This window comes from Brassica rapa, chromosome A07, assembly GCF_000309985.2.
Source record: "Brassica rapa cultivar Chiifu-401-42 chromosome A07, CAAS_Brap_v3.01, whole genome shotgun sequence".
In the NCBI taxonomy this organism is placed as follows: domain Eukaryota; kingdom Viridiplantae; phylum Streptophyta; class Magnoliopsida; order Brassicales; family Brassicaceae; genus Brassica; species Brassica rapa.
In genome coordinates this window covers 25,792,128-25,812,065 of record NC_024801.2, presented here as the reverse complement: position 1 = coordinate 25,812,065, position 19,938 = coordinate 25,792,128, and the positions used below count along the sequence as shown (strand labels likewise).

General features: G+C 36.9%; 5 protein-coding genes across 12 annotated transcripts; 3 read left to right on the top strand and 2 right to left on the bottom strand.

Moving 5' to 3' along the window:
- Positions 1-23: 23 nt before the first annotated feature.
- On the bottom strand, positions 24-3,482 carry LOC103831770. 5 transcript variants are annotated; one of them, XM_009107676.3, is made up of 9 exons: positions 3,305-3,482; positions 2,945-3,098; positions 2,601-2,760; positions 2,278-2,348; positions 1,246-2,103; positions 990-1,109; positions 595-891; positions 458-514; positions 24-350 (listed from the first exon to the last, which is right to left on the bottom strand). In XM_009107676.3, exons 2-9 carry the CDS (start codon positions 3,068-3,070, stop codon positions 246-248), a joined length of 1,794 nt encoding a protein of 597 aa, XP_009105924.1. In that variant the 5' UTR covers positions 3,071-3,098; positions 3,305-3,482; the 3' UTR covers positions 24-245. The 5 variants fall into 5 exon arrangements, with proteins under 5 accessions (XP_009105924.1, XP_009105925.1, XP_033131952.1 ...); XM_009107677.3 differs by having other exon boundaries at positions 595-885; XM_033276061.1 differs by having other exon boundaries at positions 1,246-2,107; positions 2,300-2,348.
- Positions 3,483-4,642: 1,160 nt separating this feature from the next.
- On the top strand, positions 4,643-6,539 carry LOC103831769 (sanguinarine reductase). 2 transcript variants are annotated; one of them, XM_009107675.3, is made up of 8 exons: positions 4,650-4,930; positions 5,011-5,171; positions 5,275-5,370; positions 5,453-5,530; positions 5,613-5,675; positions 5,742-5,915; positions 5,992-6,087; positions 6,234-6,539. In XM_009107675.3, the coding sequence occupies exons 1-8, from the start codon at positions 4,744-4,746 to the stop codon at positions 6,312-6,314; spliced, it is 936 nt and encodes a 311-aa protein (XP_009105923.1). In that variant the 5' UTR covers positions 4,650-4,743; the 3' UTR covers positions 6,315-6,539. The 2 variants fall into 2 exon arrangements, 1 of the variants encoding a protein (XP_009105923.1); XR_004449603.1 differs by lacking the exon at positions 6,234-6,539 and having other exon boundaries at positions 4,643-4,930; positions 5,762-5,915; positions 5,992-6,024.
- A 336-nt stretch (positions 6,540-6,875) lies between these two features.
- On the bottom strand, positions 6,876-8,128 carry LOC103831768 (protein ELF4-LIKE 2). Its single transcript, XM_009107674.3, has 2 exons — positions 7,868-8,128; positions 6,876-7,518 (listed from the first exon to the last, which is right to left on the bottom strand). The coding sequence occupies exon 2, from the start codon at positions 7,488-7,490 to the stop codon at positions 7,152-7,154; it is 339 nt and encodes a 112-aa protein (XP_009105922.1). The 5' UTR covers positions 7,491-7,518; positions 7,868-8,128; the 3' UTR covers positions 6,876-7,151.
- An 841-nt stretch (positions 8,129-8,969) lies between these two features.
- On the top strand, positions 8,970-9,952 carry LOC103831766 (germin-like protein 1). The gene has a single exon (XM_009107672.2). The coding sequence runs from the start codon at positions 9,157-9,159 to the stop codon at positions 9,778-9,780; it is 624 nt and encodes a 207-aa protein (XP_009105920.1). The 5' UTR covers positions 8,970-9,156; the 3' UTR covers positions 9,781-9,952.
- Positions 9,953-13,738: 3,786 nt separating this feature from the next.
- On the top strand, positions 13,739-19,285 carry LOC103831765 (exportin-T). Of its 3 annotated transcripts, none has more exons than XM_033276060.1 (14): positions 13,739-16,243; positions 16,342-16,521; positions 16,608-16,712; positions 16,848-16,907; positions 17,027-17,089; positions 17,210-17,305; positions 17,461-17,631; positions 17,718-17,888; positions 17,972-18,037; positions 18,129-18,227; positions 18,335-18,478; positions 18,578-18,731; positions 18,826-18,878; positions 18,963-19,285. In XM_033276060.1, the coding sequence occupies exons 1-12, from the start codon at positions 14,519-14,521 to the stop codon at positions 18,665-18,667; spliced, it is 2,970 nt and encodes a 989-aa protein (XP_033131951.1). In that variant the 5' UTR covers positions 13,739-14,518; the 3' UTR covers positions 18,668-18,731; positions 18,826-18,878; positions 18,963-19,285. The 3 variants fall into 3 exon arrangements, with proteins under 3 accessions (XP_033131951.1, XP_009105916.1, XP_009105918.1); XM_009107668.3 differs by having other exon boundaries at positions 13,984-16,243; positions 18,332-18,478; XM_009107670.3 differs by having other exon boundaries at positions 14,519-16,243; positions 17,464-17,631; positions 18,332-18,478.
- Positions 19,286-19,938: the final 653 nt, after the last annotated feature.

Sequence of the window (19,938 nt, the reverse complement as noted above, 5' to 3'; positions counted from 1 at the left end):
CCAATTAGAGAAGGCCCAGTTCATGTCCAAATCAAACGCATGTTTTGTTATGAGACACCAACTTCAGAGAAAGACACTTCTTCATAGTGTTCTTGCATATATAACTAAACCCACAAAGCTTCCTTATAAAGTTACATAACCCCTACATAAATTCTCATCGTATCTCACACTTCTCGTCTCTCTTACTTAGTTGGCTATTTTACAAAACTCAGCTACATTTAGAAGTTGGATCTTGTTTCCTTGTCCTAACGGTGATTCGGAGGGACCAGTGATTGCTTCTCCGCGAGCTCCCTTACCTGCAACAGAATCTCCACAGGAATGTGCATCGACCCATGTTTCTTGAAACTTCCCTGCAACCACATATTCAAAACTAAGCACATCCACTCTTGTTGGCCAACAAAGGACAATGCAGTTGCAAGATAAAGAAACATGTATATAGAGAAAGAGAGAGAGGTACCATGGTGTTTGAGGGACTCTGAGCAAAGCTTGCTCTCAGGAGATTTCGCCATTTGTCCTACAATAACAATAAGATGATTACAAAACAAAGCTTGCATTGATAGGATCATGTCAAGAGGGTTAATCAATTGAAATTACCTTGAGATCTACAGAGGTACGGTGTGAATGAGATGAGAAGGAAAACTTTTTGATCTCGGACCACTTCCCAGCTCCATACTTGGATACACCTTCTACTAATGTTGTAACCTCAGTCAGAGTCCAAGCTCTATGATGCTTCCTTCTTAGTCCACCACCTTGCATCATTGGCGCGCCAGTGTTGTTATACTCATCTGAGCTATTTCCAGATGAGTCTACGTGATCTGGCTCCATGTCTTGATCAGCCTCAGCGGGAATATACTCCTCGTTGGTGTTATTGTGACTCGTAGCCAACTGCATTTGCAAAACCAAAGAATGCAACGAGAAACTGTAAATGAAATCTGTTTCTAAAATATCACATGGATGGACAGATCCAAAAAGACAAAAGTATGTCTTACTTCTTTCTGGATTGGTCCAGAAGCTGACTTAACCACTGAACCTGGGCTCACAACCTCACTGTTCAACAGGTTACTCTCTCTTGCACTACCTTTTGCTTCCAAGCAATTGGTATGACATTCCTACACAAGTGTTGTATTATTCTTAATCACATTCCAACCAAAATGTCCTTTAATTGTTTTGTTCATATGTTCTATATTTAGAAGTCACCAAGACTAATTACTATATTTGAGAAGAATGAGTAACCAAGAGACATACCATAAGAGCCATAAAGTTCTCTCTAGGACGGCTTCTCCGGACATGAGAGACATAAGGAACCTCAACCTCAGATCCACCGAGAGGCACCACCCTGGTGACTGTAACTCTCTTTCCTAAGGAGACGCTCATGGACCTGACCTCAGATTTTTCAGATAGCCTCTGATCTTTTGAAGTAACCACTGACTTGTCATCGGTTTCAAGTTCTTCAATGTATCTTCGTGTAGGTTTCCTAACTCTTTTTGCAGCCCTCTCTTCACTTGAAAAATCTTCAGTTGCCCAATAGTGGTTGACACCGAGACTACGGCCAGAAGCATTTGAATGTCCATTGACATGATAAGCACTACTAGATGGTGCTTCCTTAACGTTAGTAGCTCTTACATCATCAGACACATCATTGGACTTGTCTTTAATTCCAACTAGCTTGTTATCTTTAATTGTCAGGTTCGTCGTTGGTACATCAAAGGACTTAGTAAGCCCCATTGTGATCCTCCTTTTCAGCCAAGTCTTGTCCTTAACAGTCGTCTCACGGCCAAACGTCGCCCTGAATGTTTCCTGCAGTGCTTTAATAGGCAAATCATTCAAGCAGATCTCACCTCTAACTAAAGCAAAATCAGGTTTTTGAGAAGCAGCAGAAGCAGGCAATGCAGTTTCTTTTGGACAAGATGGTTCAACAGTGTTAGTTTGATTCACATCGCATCCATTCTGAACATCTAATGAGAAAGGAAGGGGCTCATGGTGGACTTGATCCTCGTCAAACATGTTGTTTTCATTACAAAACTGGATGTTTGCATCTGGAGGAGTAGAAACCATGACAAGCCTCTCATCCTGTTTTGCCTTTTGCAACAACTCCTCGCTATACTGCAAAAATATCAAAGTTGGAGCAAAATGTAGTGAGTAAGGTCACTGATAGAGTTCTAACGACATTTCATAACATTATTTAGAATCAGAAAATAATAGGACTTTTGTGAAAGTAAATATACAATGCTAAAGAAATAAAAATCTGTCTTCCATAGTTTATGAAATGGGACTAACCTCAGGTTGAGAACTCAGCTGCTCTGTAGATGGTTCCACATTGTCAGACCGCAATAAACCTAGATTGAGAACTTAGTCAAATAAAAAAAAGTTATCAACAAGATGCAAGTAAACAATAACTTGATCTAGTCGGAAAAGTCAGAGATACTTGAGCATATTTGGGCCTATTATATCACTAAAGACTTAGCATATTCAGATATATAATGCATTATCTACCAAAGAAACAAAAATTTACTCAAGAAAGGAGCATTAATAGAAGCAAAGAAGCATAGGCTTTTTTAGTCAAAAGCGGTTCAACATGTAAAGAATGGTAAGAACCAAACCTTCAGAACATTCTTCTAGTTGGGACAACCGAGAAGGTGACCATTCGGTCGGAAGGTAGCCTAGACTCTGACAAGCATCTGATGCATTATGCATATCCGTCTCGTTAACCTCCAAAATTTCTTCATCGGTAGCAGGAACTAGTCTCCCATCTCCTGCAACCTAAACCATTTCCACAAACACAACTAACATAAGATTGTGAAAGACTAATAATACCTATAGTCAATAGACTTTTCAATGTCAAGAGAAGAAAAACTCTATTAAGAATTTGTTTTTCTTTCCTCTTCTAACTAGGAACACGCTTACAGAAGCTACGAACGAGAAGGACACATTTTGAAAACCATACCCGGACAAGCTTGTAGGCAACAGGATTCCCAATCTGATTTGTTGAAGAAAAAGGTGTGATCCTTGTCTGAGCACTGACATCAAACATCTCCCTGCAGTCCTCAACGGTTCCAACCACAGTCCCCATATAGATAAATCAAACTCCAACACACAACCTATAAATCCCAAACATGATAAATGCTAGTAAACCACAAAAAGGATGCTACAAAGAGATTTATATAATGTGTGTGCCTAAAAAGATCACTATCTATAAATCTGCATTACAAAAACGAGAAAGTATCTATATTTAACACAAAGATAAAGGCCATTGAATAGAAAGTATCAATCTCTATCAAGAAACACACACTAATTCAATGCTTACCACCAGAAAAAATTGAGTTAGTCTAGCAGAAATCGATGGAAGACGATTAGACTTTACTCGAATTGATCCCTAACATTCGATTTGGTTTGCAGAGGAGAAGCTTCTTGTGGATTTTATCAAAAGCAAAAAGTAGGGTAAAGAAAACTGGAAGGACTAATCTTTGGTTGGCTCGCTTTCTGCTTTTCTAGTTAAACAAAAGTCCGGACTCGAAAGTGTTTTTATTAACTCGAATCAAATCTTTGCTTTTGGTGATTTGGAATCCGTCTATACACACATACGCTTCTGAGTTTAATGTACTTCACGAAGTTTTGTCCGATTATTTTGCCATGTCAGTTAATAGCCGGATAACGCCAAAACAGAATCAACTACCTTCCGTTTTGGTTCACGTGTACAAAAACACCGTGCCGTCTGGTACATCTAGAAAAGGTATACGCGCCGTTTAAGTGTTTAAGAAACGAGATGAAGTTTTCATGGAGTAGGTGAGTATTTCTGTTAGTCCAGGTTTAATTTTTGTTAAGCTATACATAATTTGTGTTTCTCTTGCAAACTTAATCAATAGTACATTGTACAAACATTTGTGCTTAAGTATGTCATTGATCCTTTTAGACTTTATTGTTGACATGTTTCTCTTACAACAATGGTCTTTTGCTGCTGCATATATGAATATAATTTGAATTGAATGTTTGAGTGAAAAGACTTTACACAAGCCCATCAAGAGGTAACCACTAGCATCACAGATAATCAACATATCAAGAACTTGATACTAGAACAAAAGAGACTTACTCCATATACTTAACATTGAATGTGTTTGAATGAGAAAGAGTCACCATCGATGAGATTTAATTCAACCTAAGCAGCTATTAGGCCTCAAAGTGGATCTTAGACTGAACCTGCTGGTGAAATTGAACAGAATGTGCTGTTTTTGGAAAAGAAATCTCATAGGAAAGCTTAAGTAGTTGAGATGGAAGTGCTTGCTTAAGAAAAGAGACAACAGAGAATCAATTATAAAGGACAATATGTGAACAGTGTAAAGAGCTTCCGAAACTCCTAAGAACTTTGGACTATAGAGAGTTCATAGAGACTATTAAACTCCACTTTAAATGTAAAAACTGTCGCTGTATCCTCATATACCACAAGGATCTAGTGTAGAGATGGATCAATGCTAAAAGACTAAGCAACATAAAAAGAATCATATTAATAAAACTTTTTTCACATAAAGAAGCATCCATAGGGATTTTGAATCAAAATGGATTATTAAAACCACATAACACCAAGATGACGTTTGTGATAAGGTTTGCAAAATGGAAGGTTTGGACTTCAAACACCTGGCAGAGACTGATCTTCGTAAAACCTCTGTCTCTTCTAGAGGGTTACACTGAACAGTTGAGGAGATCACAGTAGTAACGTGAGGTCGAAACCTTATCTTTGCAACTACAGACATGGCGGGTTCTTCTCTACCTTCATCTCTCCTCACTCAAGGAGGACCTTCGTTACTATTCTCTTCTTCGAACCAAGTCTCAGAAGCTAAATGTCAACTTGTGGTTACACCTGGAAAACGCTCTCTTGTTCGTTGCTTGGCTAAGAAGAAAATCAGCTTTGTGGATCAGATTCTTGATTACATCGAAGGTATTTTTAACTTTCTATGCTTTATGTTTACTTTTCATGTAAGTATGACTTTTGAATCAGTTTGGTCTGTGTGTTTTAAGGCGGTCCTAAGCTTAGGAAATGGTATGGAGCGCCTGAGCTTTTGCCAAAGGATGGATCATCAAGTGGAGAAGACGATGAAGCAGAGGAACAAGAAGAAGACGCTCTTGATGGAAACAAAGACACTGTTTTTGTAACGGACGGAGACAGTGATGTTGGTCAGGTGTGTGTGTTTTAAAGTCTTTCATATATAGAATCATCATACATTAATTGTGGATGCAACAAGAAAAAGAAACTGAGAAAGTGTTAACTTTTAGCTCATGTAGATGATTATACTGCAACTTATTGTGAAAGGCACTCGTGTTAAAGCACTTGTGAAGGACAAACGAAAGGCCATGGAAGCTTTTGGAGCTTATGTTGAGGTTTGGTTCACTGAATCAAAACACTTCTGAACTGTGGTCTGTTTGTTTCTCTCTTGGTTAAAACATTCTTAAATTAATGAAGCTGACGTCTGGAGATGCAAGCGATGAGCGTTTCTTAAGGAAAGCTTTTAGAGGTGTTGGTGCAATCATATCCCCAACTGTATGTTTTTAACCAAACTCTTCAATCATTACTTTGAATCCAGTTCTGCATTGATCTAGAACATCGAACATGTCATTGGCAGGAAGGTTTCTTATCAAATGTCAAGAGTTTAAAAGGTGTGAAACATGTAGTTCTCTTGTCTCAGGTAAGGATGCATTTGCATGTAGACTTGTTTTGTATATGGAAAGATCATGGTTTAATGAAGCTGCAGTTGTCTGTTTATGAAAGCAGCGGTGGAATTGAAGCTATGATGAATAGCAAAGCTAAAAAACTATCTGAGGGAGATGAAAAAGCAGTTTTATCTTCTAATGTACCTTATACAATCATAAGAACAGGCAAGCTGGAGAACAGTCCTGGTGGGAACCTAGGCTTCAACTTCAGCACGGTAAAATCATAATATTACAACTCATAAGCTGAATCATGTGTTGGACATTTAAACAACATTTTTGTGAATGAAACAGGATGCTGCAGCCAAAGGAAGCTTAAGCAAGGAAGACGCTGCTCGTATATGCATTGAAGCACTAAGTGTGATCCCACCAACAGGATTGTTATTCCAGGTAGATAACATTCTGATGTTGCTTTCAATATAAATAAGCATTTTAAAAAAAAAATGTTAAATTTATTCAAATAAAAAAAAAACTTTTTACAACATGTGTGATTGTTAAATAAGCATTGTTACTGATGTGGGTTTTGGTTTTGTCAGGTTTCAAATGGAGAAGAGGCTGTTTCTGACTGGGAAGGACAGTTGATGAAACTGATGCAGAGACAGAATCAAAAGAAGTAAAACTTTTGAAGTTGAGATGAACAGAAACAGAACACTAGAGATCATCACCATTGTCTATATCTAAAAAAAAATCATTCTTCCTACATATTTGATATGTGTCTCAATACATTTTTTTTTCTTACCAAAGTATGAGGACCCTACAGTTTACATTCCTTTCACTTTTGTAGTTTTTTATAAGATATCCATCCACAGGAAAGTTGATTGGAAACTGGGTGTTGTTAATTTGAAATGGGATGTTGTGAGCCAAGCAATTTGAATATTACAAAAAAAGGTGCAATACATGAAGTGGAACCAGAAGGTTGGCTAGATTCTCTTGTCCAAAAGCTAAATAAATAAAATAAAACAAAAGTGCAATAATGTACAACCTAACTAAAGTTAAAACTAGGCCTAGTTAAAACTCTGCTGACTTTTTGACTTTAAGGATCATGCAAGCCACAAAGGCAACAGTGATCAGCATCTTTTATTCTTTCTTTTGTTTAGATCAGATCTTCAGTACACTTGAATTTTTTTTTTGTTACTATCATGATTTAGTTACTTGCTTTGTTTTAGATAAAATCAAGGTTCATATGAACAATTCTATATTCTTAGTTACTGCAACAACAACAATTAAAAGGTCTACAAAGTCAATCAAGAACCAAAGAAAACAAAGAGCTCTACATATCATTATAGTCCCAAAGGTCTGATCATCAAGGACATGAACTTCCTTTTTTTATTCTCTGAACTAAAGACATGAACTCATTTCAACAGAAGTGACCTTGTTGTCTTGTTGCACAATACACACTCAGATTAGCATTGAATCTACAGAACACAGAGAGATTGATCTTTCTTTTGGTAATATTAACCGGATCTAAATCTCTTTTGGTTGTTGGTCCCAGTGGATTCTCCTTCTGATGAAGCATCAATGGATCTGGCAAAAGAATGAGAGAGATCACCATAAAGACTTGCTACAGTTCTGATATTGTTGTTGAGCTCTCTTATCAAACCAACGTTTCTTCCCAAGTGATCTGCTTGTTTGGACTCATGGTTCTGATTGATCTCGTTGATCAGAAGCCGGTTCTGATCCAAAATGTCTTGAACCTGAACAAAGCTCTTCTGGAAACTCTGCAACACTTTGCCATCCATCTGGTGCCGCTCTCCAAATCCAGAAAACACATCTCCTTCCATTCTTGATTCCATTAAGCTCAAATCTTGATTGTTCTTGTTCCTGAGATTTAACAGTATATTTACTTTTCCAGTAAGCACAAGGCATAGATAAATAAATATATTTATTTTTTCAGTTATATATATATCAACCAATCTCGGACAAGATAACAATCAATGTTTTGTGGAAAGAGATCTATATATAGATACAAAGAGAAGAAGTAATAGCTGTTCTATAAGTAGCCTAGAGATAAGGAGACAACTGATTCATAAGATTCATAGCAATAATATAACATCTATAAATGAAGACACAGAAACCAAAAGATTCACATCTATGAATCTCTAAAGCAAAGCAAAAAAACTTTCAAAAGCTTTGATTATAAACAAGGGAATAAAATTTTATGTTTACTTACCTTCAAAAGCAGAAACGAAGAAGCTCCGGGAGTACAGATAATAACAGAGTTGAAATCAAGATTATATTTTCTTGGGAACTAAAACCAAAGAATCTTATTTTCTCTTGAGAAAATTATATGACAATTATTGGATGCTGGGAAAGCAAATGAAAAAAAAGGAATCTACTTGTCGTCTCTAAGACAAACAGTCTGAGACAGAGAGAGATTTGATAGGAATGTATATATTAATAATAATGTAAAAATGTTCTTATCTTTTTTTTCTTTTCTTTTAAACTCTTTTAAACTTAAAAAAGAAGATCTTGTTGCCTTTGTTGGGCTGTACTTCTGCTCAGTTCTGTAGTTATTATGGAGAGGTAAAAGGCGTGTGTGTGTGTGTCAGTGCCAGACATCTGGAGCGGGATAACTATAACCCGACCCGTAACATTTGTTTCGTTGTTATGTCTTTATTTAGACTTCATCTATGGGCCGAAGCCCATTTATTTAAATTTAAGGCTCAAGTGTCAACTTTTCAGCCCATAATTGTCAGAGTATCTTACAATCTATAATGCTTCTTTTTTTTTTGTGTTCACACAGTCTATCTATAATGCTTCCAAACATAGAAAGATATCACTTTTTGTAAGTTAAGGTTTACTCTCCACACATTTGGTTAGAGACTTGCATGAAACAAAAGTAAAATGGGATATTTATAAGAATCTTTCTTAAGCTTCTCTTGGCTGTCAAATAGTGTCTTCTAATGGTTTCTTCACATGTGTGCCTAGGGTCCACACTACATGACAACACATCCTCTCCCTCGTATTCTCTACGTCAACTTACCCCAACTTGTGACAAAAATGCTAGCCCCTCCTTGACTCATAACTCCAACTGCCCCCAAGTAAACGGTGCGTCTTATTACCGTGATTTACTCTCCTCTACTTACTTGAGGCACACGTTAATCTACAAGCTTGATGTCTCACTCTCTGTTCTTCTCAAAATCCACCGGCTTCTTCTCATTTAACAACGCGTAATCTACGCAGTCAGTAAATATCAATGTCTACATCATCCATTAAGGTCACCAGCGAGAGCCAATGATGCGTGACAGACAGGCAAAGAAAAGAGCCATTTTGTTTGCATCTATCTAAAGAGTGGTCCTTTTGTTTTCTCCCCCCATCCAAAAGCTTATCTCCGTCTCTCGAACGTTCACCACACAGTTCCATCCACCAGCCTCATAGCCTCACTCTATATAAACACTCACAAGAGAAGAGAGGAGGAATAGAGCAGTAAACTCAAACCAACCAAATCAAATCAAAAAAATGTTGCGCATTATCTTCCTCTTGTCTCTCCTCTTCGCTCTCTCCAATGCCTCAGTTCAAGACTTCTGCGTCGCCAACCTCAAACGCGCTGAGACCCCCGCTGGCTACCCTTGCATCCGCCCCATCCACGTCAAAGCCTCGGACTTCGTCTTCAGCTTAGGCACTCCTGGTAACACCACCAACATCATCAGCGCCGCGGTGACACCAGGCTTCGTCGCTCAGTTCCCGGCTCTGAACGGTCTAGGCATCTCTACTGCTAGGCTTGACCTAGCACCTAAAGGTGTGATCCCAATGCACACTCACCCTGGCGCCTCTGAGGTTCTCTTCGTCCTCGACGGCTCTATCACCGCTGGATTCATCTCCTCTGCCAACTCTGTCTACGTGCAGACGCTTAAACCGGGACAGGTCATGGTGTTCCCGCAGGGCTTGCTTCATTTCCAGATCAATGCTGGTAAAACCCCTGCTGCTGCGTTTGTCACTTTCAGCAGTGCGAGTCCTGGTCTCCAGATTCTTGACTTTGCGCTATTTGCTAATACTCTTTCCACTGAACTCGTCTCAGCTACTACTTTCCTACCGCCTGCTACAGTCAAGACGCTTAAGGGTGTTCTTGGTGGAACTGGCTAAGCAAAAAAAAAACAACGCCTGTTTGTTTTTTCTTTTCTCCTCTTTGATGGATTCTTCTTGTCTTGTCTGTTTTGTTATTCCTTTGTAATTCTTCAAAAAAACCTGTCAACATGGTTACATTGTAATGTGAGTTTTTCATTTCATATCTTGAGTTAGTCACACCGTTTTATATCACTTGCTAAAACTAAGTCTAAGCATTCACCTTAGAAGAAGAAAATAAGCAAAGATAAGGTAACTTTTTAGGACAAGGCTCTCCACATGGGGTTTAAGTGGTCCCACATACTTAAGTTCAGATCGGTCCACTGCAACTATTCTACATGATATGCATGACATTAACACCATTCAAAAAAGGAGACATGATGCGTACAATCCTCCTTTTTAGTCTTTTGTTTAAATTAGATCTATCACTGGGGGGAATCAAAATAAACAATGTATCATCAAATTTGAAGAATCTATGAACTTTCATTGATATTATTACCAAACAACCTCCAGATTAGTACTAGAGAGATTTGTCTGAAAGACAAAAGCTTTGAAGCAGCAAAACTGATTTTTTTTTTCATTTGGATTACTCAGGGGGGGACAAGTCAAAAAGACTAAAACTTTACAGACAAAATTGAGATGAACTTAACTCCCACTGCAAAGATCCAGATTCAGTGTCTGTTATCGTTGCTGAGCTTGAGGAGAAGCTGTCTTCTTTTGATAAGCAAGAAGGCAGCAACAACAACTTGCAAAGCTGTAGCTGCACCGGCGAAGAAAAGCCCCACCGTCTTCCCCGTGTTCAGCTTCTGCTTCTCTGGCCGTCTATGATTATGGTTCCTTCTCTGTCTCCATTTTCTCTTTTGGTGATGTTTCTCGTGAATCGGTTTGCTACTCCCGACCTTTACCGGAGGAGGCGGCGGCGGTGGAGTTAATGATTGGGGTGGTGGTGGTGGTGGTGGAGGTGGAGAGATGGATGAATCTTGTGATTGTGAGTCAACTAAGATAGAAGCAGAGACGAGGGAGACGAAGAGCACAAGAAACAGAGTCAAACTCTGTAATGGAGGTTCCATGGATTCGAGTGGAAAACAGAAATCTCGAAACTCAAGCTCGTCAACGACTTCAAAGTCTCAGAATTGTTAAATCGTTGATGAAAAGGAATCAACTTTGAGAAAGCAAATCTGAAGAACGTTGACGTGAATCTGTTAATTTGGGAAGGTGACGACGACTGATTGAAGTTTTACGATATTTTAAAAAGATCAGTGGGTCCAACCCACGTTTCATTTCGGGCCCTTCTTGGATCTTCCTTATCATTATTTTATCAATCAGGCCCTTTATTAATAATTGAATAACCTTTTAGAAACAACCTTTATTTCACCTTAGTAATTACAACTTATGGTTATTATAACTAACCACAATTTTTTTTCATTAACCACAAATCATTTATTTTTTTACATTATTCTCTAACCAAACATACCAAACTTATGATTATTCTCGAAACGGATTATTCTCTCACCAAATTTTACAATAAAACTAAACAAATTTATTTGAAATATTTTAAATGTTATATATGCATGTATATTAAATTTTCATTTCATATACAAAATATAAACTATAGATTTAGTTTTCAAATATATGTTAAATAGTGTAATAATTAATAATTCACACATATATTTGAATTATAAGAATACAACAAAACAAATTCAATTTTATATTTTCTCAAAATAAACATAGAAGTGAAATTTATTTGGCATATAAAAAACTTAGAGACATATCTATCTATCTATCTATTTTATTAAAAAATATATTTGGAAAACATATTTATTAATATACATAAACATAATAATTGGTGTTTTAACTTATAAATAAATACATCAAAATGGTTATTATAATTTAAAAATTATTAATTAAAATATATGTTATATACAATATTATTTTGTTTGGTTTTGTATCCAACCGCAATATGATAAATAAAAAATTACACACAATTAAAAATCTTTGATTTATCACAAATTTTATATATTACAAATTGAAAGAATACTCATATGAATGCATATTTGTACAGCCATTTACATTTCTGTGTTGTGAAAAAAATATATGTTTATTTTATTAAAATAAAAACCATGCGGATTGACGGATAAAACTCTAGTTTTATGTTATGGTTTTCGCATACTGAGTAGTATATGTTATGGTATTGAAAGTCACATGCACCAAGGTATGAAGACAAGTTTGTATCAGATGCTGTTATAGTTTTTTGAATCTGAATACTCTCCACACTTGTCACCATAAATTTATGTTTTAGACATTTTCACCAAAAGTATTGTGTTCAAGTTTCAAATGTGTACTCATGGCAAATGATTTTCTATGTTTGGTTTCCGCATTAGACTATCATATACCATATAAACAAAGCATAAGAAGAATTAGTATATGTTTGGTCTTCAGACTCTAATGTAAAATTATGAACTATTTTACAATACTTAATGGCGATGGGGAACATGAAATTCTCAACTACTCAAACTCTAATTTGATCAAAGACATGATTAATCTTTATATTCTCTTCTATTTTTTATTCTTCTTTTTCGTTGAAAATAATTTCATATATGGTGGATTAATGGTTAATTCCTCTCTTTTCCAATCCACCATTACAATCTCTGGCTTAGTCTCCATGACTATGATCGATGACAAGAAATTCAATCCATTCATGTTGAATCAAAGATCAAGTGGTAGGAAGCTTATCTTAACCGCTTTACTTTGGAAACAAGTACCATGGAAACCACTATGGTGTGTCATCATCATGGTTATGGAAGTGATGCAACAACAAAGGTATTTAAAGTTTTTGAAGATTACAATTCAAAATATTTATGGGTGATTCTTCATTGGAGATGCAATTTTTTTGTTTAATGATGGCGACATTGTTAGAATCGTTGAAAATTGGCAGTTCTAGTTTCTATTTCTTTTGAGAAAATCAATATATTAGATTTTTCTCAAAGAATATTCTAGATCATATTTGGAATCTAGCCATATACAACAAAGAAATTTTTCTAAAAAGAATTTAGAATATCTTCGAAAAGAAGAAAACCAAATATAAATGATGTTGCATAAGAAGAAGCAAGATGGATTAGAAGAATCTTCATATTTTAATCTTTGTGTTGTAATGTTTTCTAATCTTATATTTGCAATTGATTGTATTTCTATTATTTTCTATATTTTTATCGTAACTTTACATTTTGTTTAAATAAAATAGTTGATAAAAAGAAACAAAGTAGGTGTAATATGAAGCTCATGGGCTGCTTTTATATGAAACTGGGTCAATGTAAAATTCGAATTCTCAAATATAAAATGATACATTGGCAAATAAAATATTTTTTTTTCAAGATTCCCCTAATTTACGTTTTTATCTGCACACTGAATAAAAACTGTATAAAAACCCTACGCCTCTCTTCCCATCGTCTTCCTTTCACTCTCCCAAAGTTCCAACCACAATATGATAAAAAGAAATTACACACATGTAAAAATCTTTGATTTATCACAAATTTTATATATTACAAGTTGAACAAATACTCATATGAATGTATATTTGTACAATCATTATATTTTTGTGCTGTGGAAAAATTATATGTTTATTTCATTAAAACAAAAACAGTGCAGATTGACGGATAAAACTCTAGTTTTATGTCATGGTTTTGGCCTACTGAGTAGTATATGTTATGATATTGAAAGTCACATGCACCAAGGTATGAAGACAAGTTTGTATCGGATGTTGTTATAAGTTTTTGAATCTGAATACTCTCCACACTTGTCTCCATCATGGGTATGGAAGTGATGAAACCACAAAGATATTTCAAGTTTTCGAAGATTACAATTCAAAATATTTATGGGTGGTTCTTCATTGGAGAATGTAATTTTTTTGTTGTATGATAGTGATGTTGTTAGAATCGTTGAAATTTAGCAGTTCTAGTTTCTTTTTTTTGAGAAAATTATTAGATTAGGTTTTCTCTCAAAGAATATTTATAGATTTATTTGGAATCCGGCCAATGTTATACAACAAAGGAATTTTTGAAAAATGATTTGGAATATCTTCAGAAAGAAGATAACCAAATGTAAATGGTCTTTCATAAGAAGAAGCGAAATAATCATAAGAAAGGTTTATTAGATTTTAATCTTTGTGTTGTAATGTTTTCTAATCCTATATTTGCAATTGATTGTATTTCTGTTATTTTTTCTGTATTGTTATTGTAATTTTACATTTTATTTAAATAAAATAGTCCACAAATAAAACAAATTAACCGTAATATGAAGTCCATGGGTTATGAAACTGATTCGGTGTAAATTTCCAATTCTCAAATATAAATTTATAAATTTGCAAATAAAATATTTATTGTCAGAGATTCCCTTATTTACATTTTTTTCGGCACGCTATAAAGAAAAACCCTACCCATCGTCTTCCTTCCGAGTCTCATATAAATCTTTGTTTCCATAAAAAAAAAAGTCTTATAAAACTATTTTCACTAAAAAAAAAAACCGAATTCGAAGAAACTCACCCTTAGCCTTAGGGTTTCCAATCTCTCATCTCCTCCCTCTCTAAATCCGATCACAATCGCCAAAGATCCTTACTTTTTGGTAAATCCCCTCACTCAAAGATTCGATTTTTACCGGTGAACCGGAGCTAAGCTTCCTTCGGATTCTAATTCCCAAGGCATTGTTTTGACTTATATAACTCATAAAGGAACAGACTTTCCGAATCTGAGGGGTTTGTTTAACAATGGACGACCTCGAAAACGCGATACTAATCTGCTTCGAATCTGGTCCCGTCGAAGCCTCGTTAAAGCCCCAAGCCGCTGCTTACTGTCAGCAAGCCAAAGAGGCCCCGGACATATGCAGGATTTGCATTCAGAAGCTCTGGTTCTGCAGCCTTGTCCAGGTCCAGTTCTGGTGTTTGCAGACTCTTCAGGATGTGTTGAGGGTCAGCTACGGATCCATGACGTTGGATGAGAGGAGCTTTGTTAGGAGCTCGGTGTTCTCGATGGCGTGTTTGGAAGGTGTTGATAGTAATGAGAATGTTGTGAGGGTTGTGGAAGGGCCTGTGTTTGTTAAGAACAAGCTTGCTCAGGTTTTGGTTACTTTGATCTACTTTGAGTATCCTTTGGTTTGGTCCTCTGTGTTTGTTGATTTCATGGGGCATTTGAGTAAAGGGGGTGTTGTGATTGATATGTTTTGTCGGGTTTTGAATGGGTTGGATGATGAGTTGATTAGCTTGGATTATCCTCGGTCGCCGGAGGAGATAGCGGTGGCTGCGAGGGTGAAGGATGCGATGAGGCAGCAGTGTGTGCCTCAGATTGCTAGAGCTTGGTATGACATTGTCTCTGCCTACAGGAACTCGGATCCTGAGCTCTCTGCTACTGTGTTGGATTGTATGAGGAGATTTGTGTCTTGGATTGATATTAATTTGGTTGCTAATGACGCGTTTGTTCCGCTTCTGTTTGAGTTGATTTTGTCTGAGGGGTTGGCTGATCAAGTCCGTGGGGCAGCAGCTGGGTGTGTCTTGGCCATGGTTGCTAAGCGGATGGAGCCGCACTCGAAGCTGCCTCTGTTGAAGACTCTTCAGATAAGCCGTGTTTTTGGTTTAGTGTCTGAAGATGCTGACTCAGAGCTTGTGTCGAAGGTATCCGCTTTGGTTACTGGCTATGCGGTTGAGGTTCTTGAATGCCATAAGCGGTTGAACTCAGAGGAGACCAAGGCGGTCTCCATGGATCTGCTCAACGAAGTTCTGCCATCGGTTTTCTACGTCATGAGGAACTGTGAGGTGGATTCTACTTTCAGCATCGTCCAGTTTCTCATGGGCTACGTCTCAACTCTCAAAGGCCTCCCTGCGCTGAAGGAGAAGCAGCTCCTCCACATTACTCAGATTCTCGAAGTGATCAGAATCCAGATTTGCTACGATCCCATGTACCGCAATAACCTCGATGCGCTGGACAAGATTGGGTTGGAAGAGGAGGATAGAATGTCCGAGTTCAGAAAAGATCTCTTTGTCTTGTTACGTACAGTGGGACGTGTTGCTCCTGAAGTTACACAGCATTTCATCCGCAACGCTTTGGCAAATGCTGTTGAATCCTCCTCTGAGAGAAACGTCGAAGAAGTAGAAGCTGCGCTCTCGCTTTTGTACTCACTTGGAGAGTCTATGACGGAGGAGGCCATGAAATCAGGATCCGGATGTCTGAGTGTATTGATTCCGATGCTCTTGACCACAAAGTTCCCTGGTCATTCGCATAGACTAGTTGCGCTTGTCTACTTGGAAAACATAACTAGGTACATGAAGTTTATCCAAGAAAATTCACAGTACATTCCAAACGTTCTTGGTGCTTTCCTTGACGAAAGGGGTTTGCATCACCAGAACGTCCACGTGAGCCGTAGAGCCTATTACTTGTTCATGAGAGTCGTCAAATTGTTAAAATCAAAGCTTGTTCCATTCATTGATAAGATCCTGCAGGTACGTAATTAATTGATTTTCTTCTGTCTGTAACTCTTGTTTATTTGTTTGATTAATTTTTTGTCTAACCAATATATATATCTTTTGGGAAAAATCAGAACCTCCAAGATACATTGTCCCAGTTGACGACCATGAACTTTGCATCAAGACAACTTTCAGGAACTGAAGATGGCAGTCACATTTTTGAGGCCATTGGCTTAATCATAGGGTTAGAGGATGTCCCAGCTGAAAAGCAGTCAGATTATCTGTCTTTACTGCTTACTCCTCTCTGTCAACAGGTTTTGGTTCCTACTATTCTCTTATTTGCATTAGGCATTGTTTACGTCCCAATGTGTTCTGATTCATTTCAATGGGAGTGTACCAGATTGAGAAAGGACTCATGGAGGCAAAAGTTGCAAATGGTGAAGAGTTCCCTGTAAAAATTGCTAATATCCAGTTTGCCATTGTGGCAATTAATGCTCTCAGCAAGGTTTGTGCTCCTTTATTATAGTTTGTTTTCCATAAGATATCTTTCTGTATGTGACATTTGTTACCTAGTATTTTTTTAACTTTACCCTCTTCTGGACTTGTCCTTACAGTTTTTTTTTTCTTTTTTGAAATTCAGGGCTTTAGTGAACGTCTTGTTACTGTGAGCCGTCCTCGAATTGGTCTCATGTTTAAGCAGGTTTGTATGAAATATTTTTTTTCTTCTTCTCTTTCTTATGAATCCATTCTCGTGTAGTTTACTGCCCTAATTGAAATCTGCTGGCTTCCTAACAATTAGTAACCTTCTCTGTAATGTAGACGCTTGATATGCTTCTAAGGATTTTGGTTGAGTTTCCAAAGGTTGAGCCTTTGCGGAGTAAGGTATGAGTTTTAAGTTGTATATTATTAAGTAGACATATTGTGACCTGTGGTGTTACATATCCTATTCTATTAAAATATTGGCTCACGGTTTGGCGATTAAGTTGTTCCTCTTCTCTTCAGGTCATATCACTCATACACCGTATGGTTGAAACCCTTGGACCCTCTGTGTTGCCGTATCTCCCCAAGGCTTTAGAACAGCTACTTGCTGACAGTGAGGTATACCAAAATTTTCAAACTCACCTTAGACTGTTCACTTCCTTTCTTTTTCTTTTCTTTTTGAATCCTCAAAATAACATTTAGTTAGACCTATTGTTCAATTTCGTATCTGCGGTTGACTTTTTTCAACAAATAAAATCTTATTTATGGTGTAGCAGCCGAAGGAAATGGTTGGTTTCCTGGTACTACTCAACCAGCTCATCTGCAAGTTCAGCGGCTCGCTCCGCGGTATACTGGAAGAAGTCTTTCCTGTGGTTGCCGACAGGATTTTCAAAGTAATTCCAATAGATGGATTAACCCCATGCACTGGAACTGTCACTGATGAGGTATTTGTTTGTTGTTTGTCTTTATAAACAGCAGTGGGAACCTACGTCCTCTTTTATCCACAGTCATAGATCGTTTCTCTGTGTAGGAAATGAGGGAACTGATCGAGCTTCAGAGGACGCTCTTCACATTTCTTCATGTGATGGCCACACATGATCTCTCTTCTGTATTCCTTGTTAAAAGTATGACGTATATAGAACCGATGACGCTGCTGCTTTTGAACGCTTCTTGTACTCACAAGGATATAACCGTACGAAAGGTTTGTAACACTTGCCCCTTTGGTTACACTTTTTTGGTTCACTTACTTATCGCACTCTTCCTTTATTGGTTGCCATTGAATAGGCATGCGTGCAGATATTTATTAGACTTATTGAAGATTGGTGTCCCAAGCAATACACCGTGGAGAAGGTCCGCCTTGCTAAACCTTCTTGTTCACTTTCTTCTCTTTATGGAAGAAGAAGCACAAATGCCTTAATAATTAAAAATTATTTGCTCTCAGGTCCCAGGTTTTCAGGATTTCATGAGCAACAGTTTTGCAACGAACTGCTGCTTGTTGAGCGTACTCGATACATCATTTGATTTCAATGACGCGAATACTGTAAGCATTAAGAAAATTGAGCTCTCTTTTCTTTTTCAGACGTTTTATCTACTAGTTGGAGAATTGTTTCCGCAACTGACTCAATTTCTTCCTTGTGAACACAGCAGGGCTTGTTAAGTGAAATCATCACGGTTCAGAGAGTGATGTATGAAAGATTTGGTAATGCGTTTCTCATGCATCTTATGTCTGGAGCTTTTCCATCAGCAAATTGTCCACAAGAAATGGCGGAACAGTATTGCCAAAAGTTGCAGGTTTGTTAACACATTCAAAACTACCGTACAATTAGATAAAGAATCTTCCCTTGTTCTGTGCTTAAATATGGTTTCTCCTTGCCTTGTTTGGTTATACAGGGTAATGATATTGGGGGGCTCAAGTCATACTACCAGTCCCTTATTAAAAATCTCAGGCTTCAACAAAACGGGAATCATGTTTTCAGATAGCATTCGAAATAAAGGTCTCTAAGGTCAATTCTTCTGCGAGCTCTACCACTGTGAACTCTAAAAGGTTTGACCACAAAGCTCTCTTAATTATCTACATTAAAGGATTGAAGCAATGTCTTTGGTATATATATATATATTGATGTTTAGTCTCTCTGCAGGTTTCTCCAGATGTAAATATTTGTTGTCGATGCGTTACTTGAGAGGCAACAAGGTTGGTTCTCACCATCCACCAGATTAATCTTGTTATAGACTCATTATGCTGATACTAGATTTCTTTTTGTATTGCTTCGTGCAGTTGTACCTTTACGAAAGAAACATGTTATTGATTCTCTCTCCCGAAGTAGTTTACTCAGTACCACCAATGCAGTGCAAGTTCTTCCAGTGCAACACTCCAGATGTTTAATTTGTTTTTTCTTTTAGCCTTTTGGTCATGGGATTGTATCTATGAAGCCTCTCTTTTTGCCATATCTCCAAATTTTGGTTATGTCGTTACTCATGAATTTGTCCTTTCGGTGTTACGTGCTTCTTCTTGTCCATGAAAATACTTGGAAAGAAAAAAAGAAACATAAAGTTTTGGCTGATTCTTTATTTTAGTTCCTTAATATGAAATTATTATTAGCTTCGTTGTTCAATAGATTACATTGTGCTATCATTGCCGCACACTATCAATGGTGCACATTCAGCAATTACCATGCAGACAAAGAAGGTCTTCATTGGATGTACATCAACCGTTTTGAGAAAGATCAAGATTGTTTTGAATACAATGGTACGTGGTAAACAGATCAAAGCTGATGTGTTAAACTGATCAGTCAATGTATACCAGGTGACAACTTTTTTCAGAATATTGTGAGAGAAAATTTGAGACTGAACCTGCTGAATTTAAATATGACAATGGTTGTTCAAAAAAAAAAAACAGATGACAATGAAGAGTCGCACATCTATCCGAATTTGACTCATTGACTGTACGATTTTGAAATTCATTCTCATATATTCATTCGTTCTAAAGTGATAGGATGTTTAAAAGATTTTTAGATGATTTAATATTTAAAACGTTCTCATATGTGTGACCAATTATATTTTATATTCTATCTTGTAATTGGTTGAAAAGTTTTCAATTAAAAAAATTATTGATAGTTTTAAAATAAAACATAATTTTCTTAATATGTATTTTTTACCTAAAATTTTTTATATTTTAAAACAGATTGATTATTATAGATCCAATTGGAGTCTCTCTGAACTCATAATCGATATTGTTTTGAAAACAACAAGAG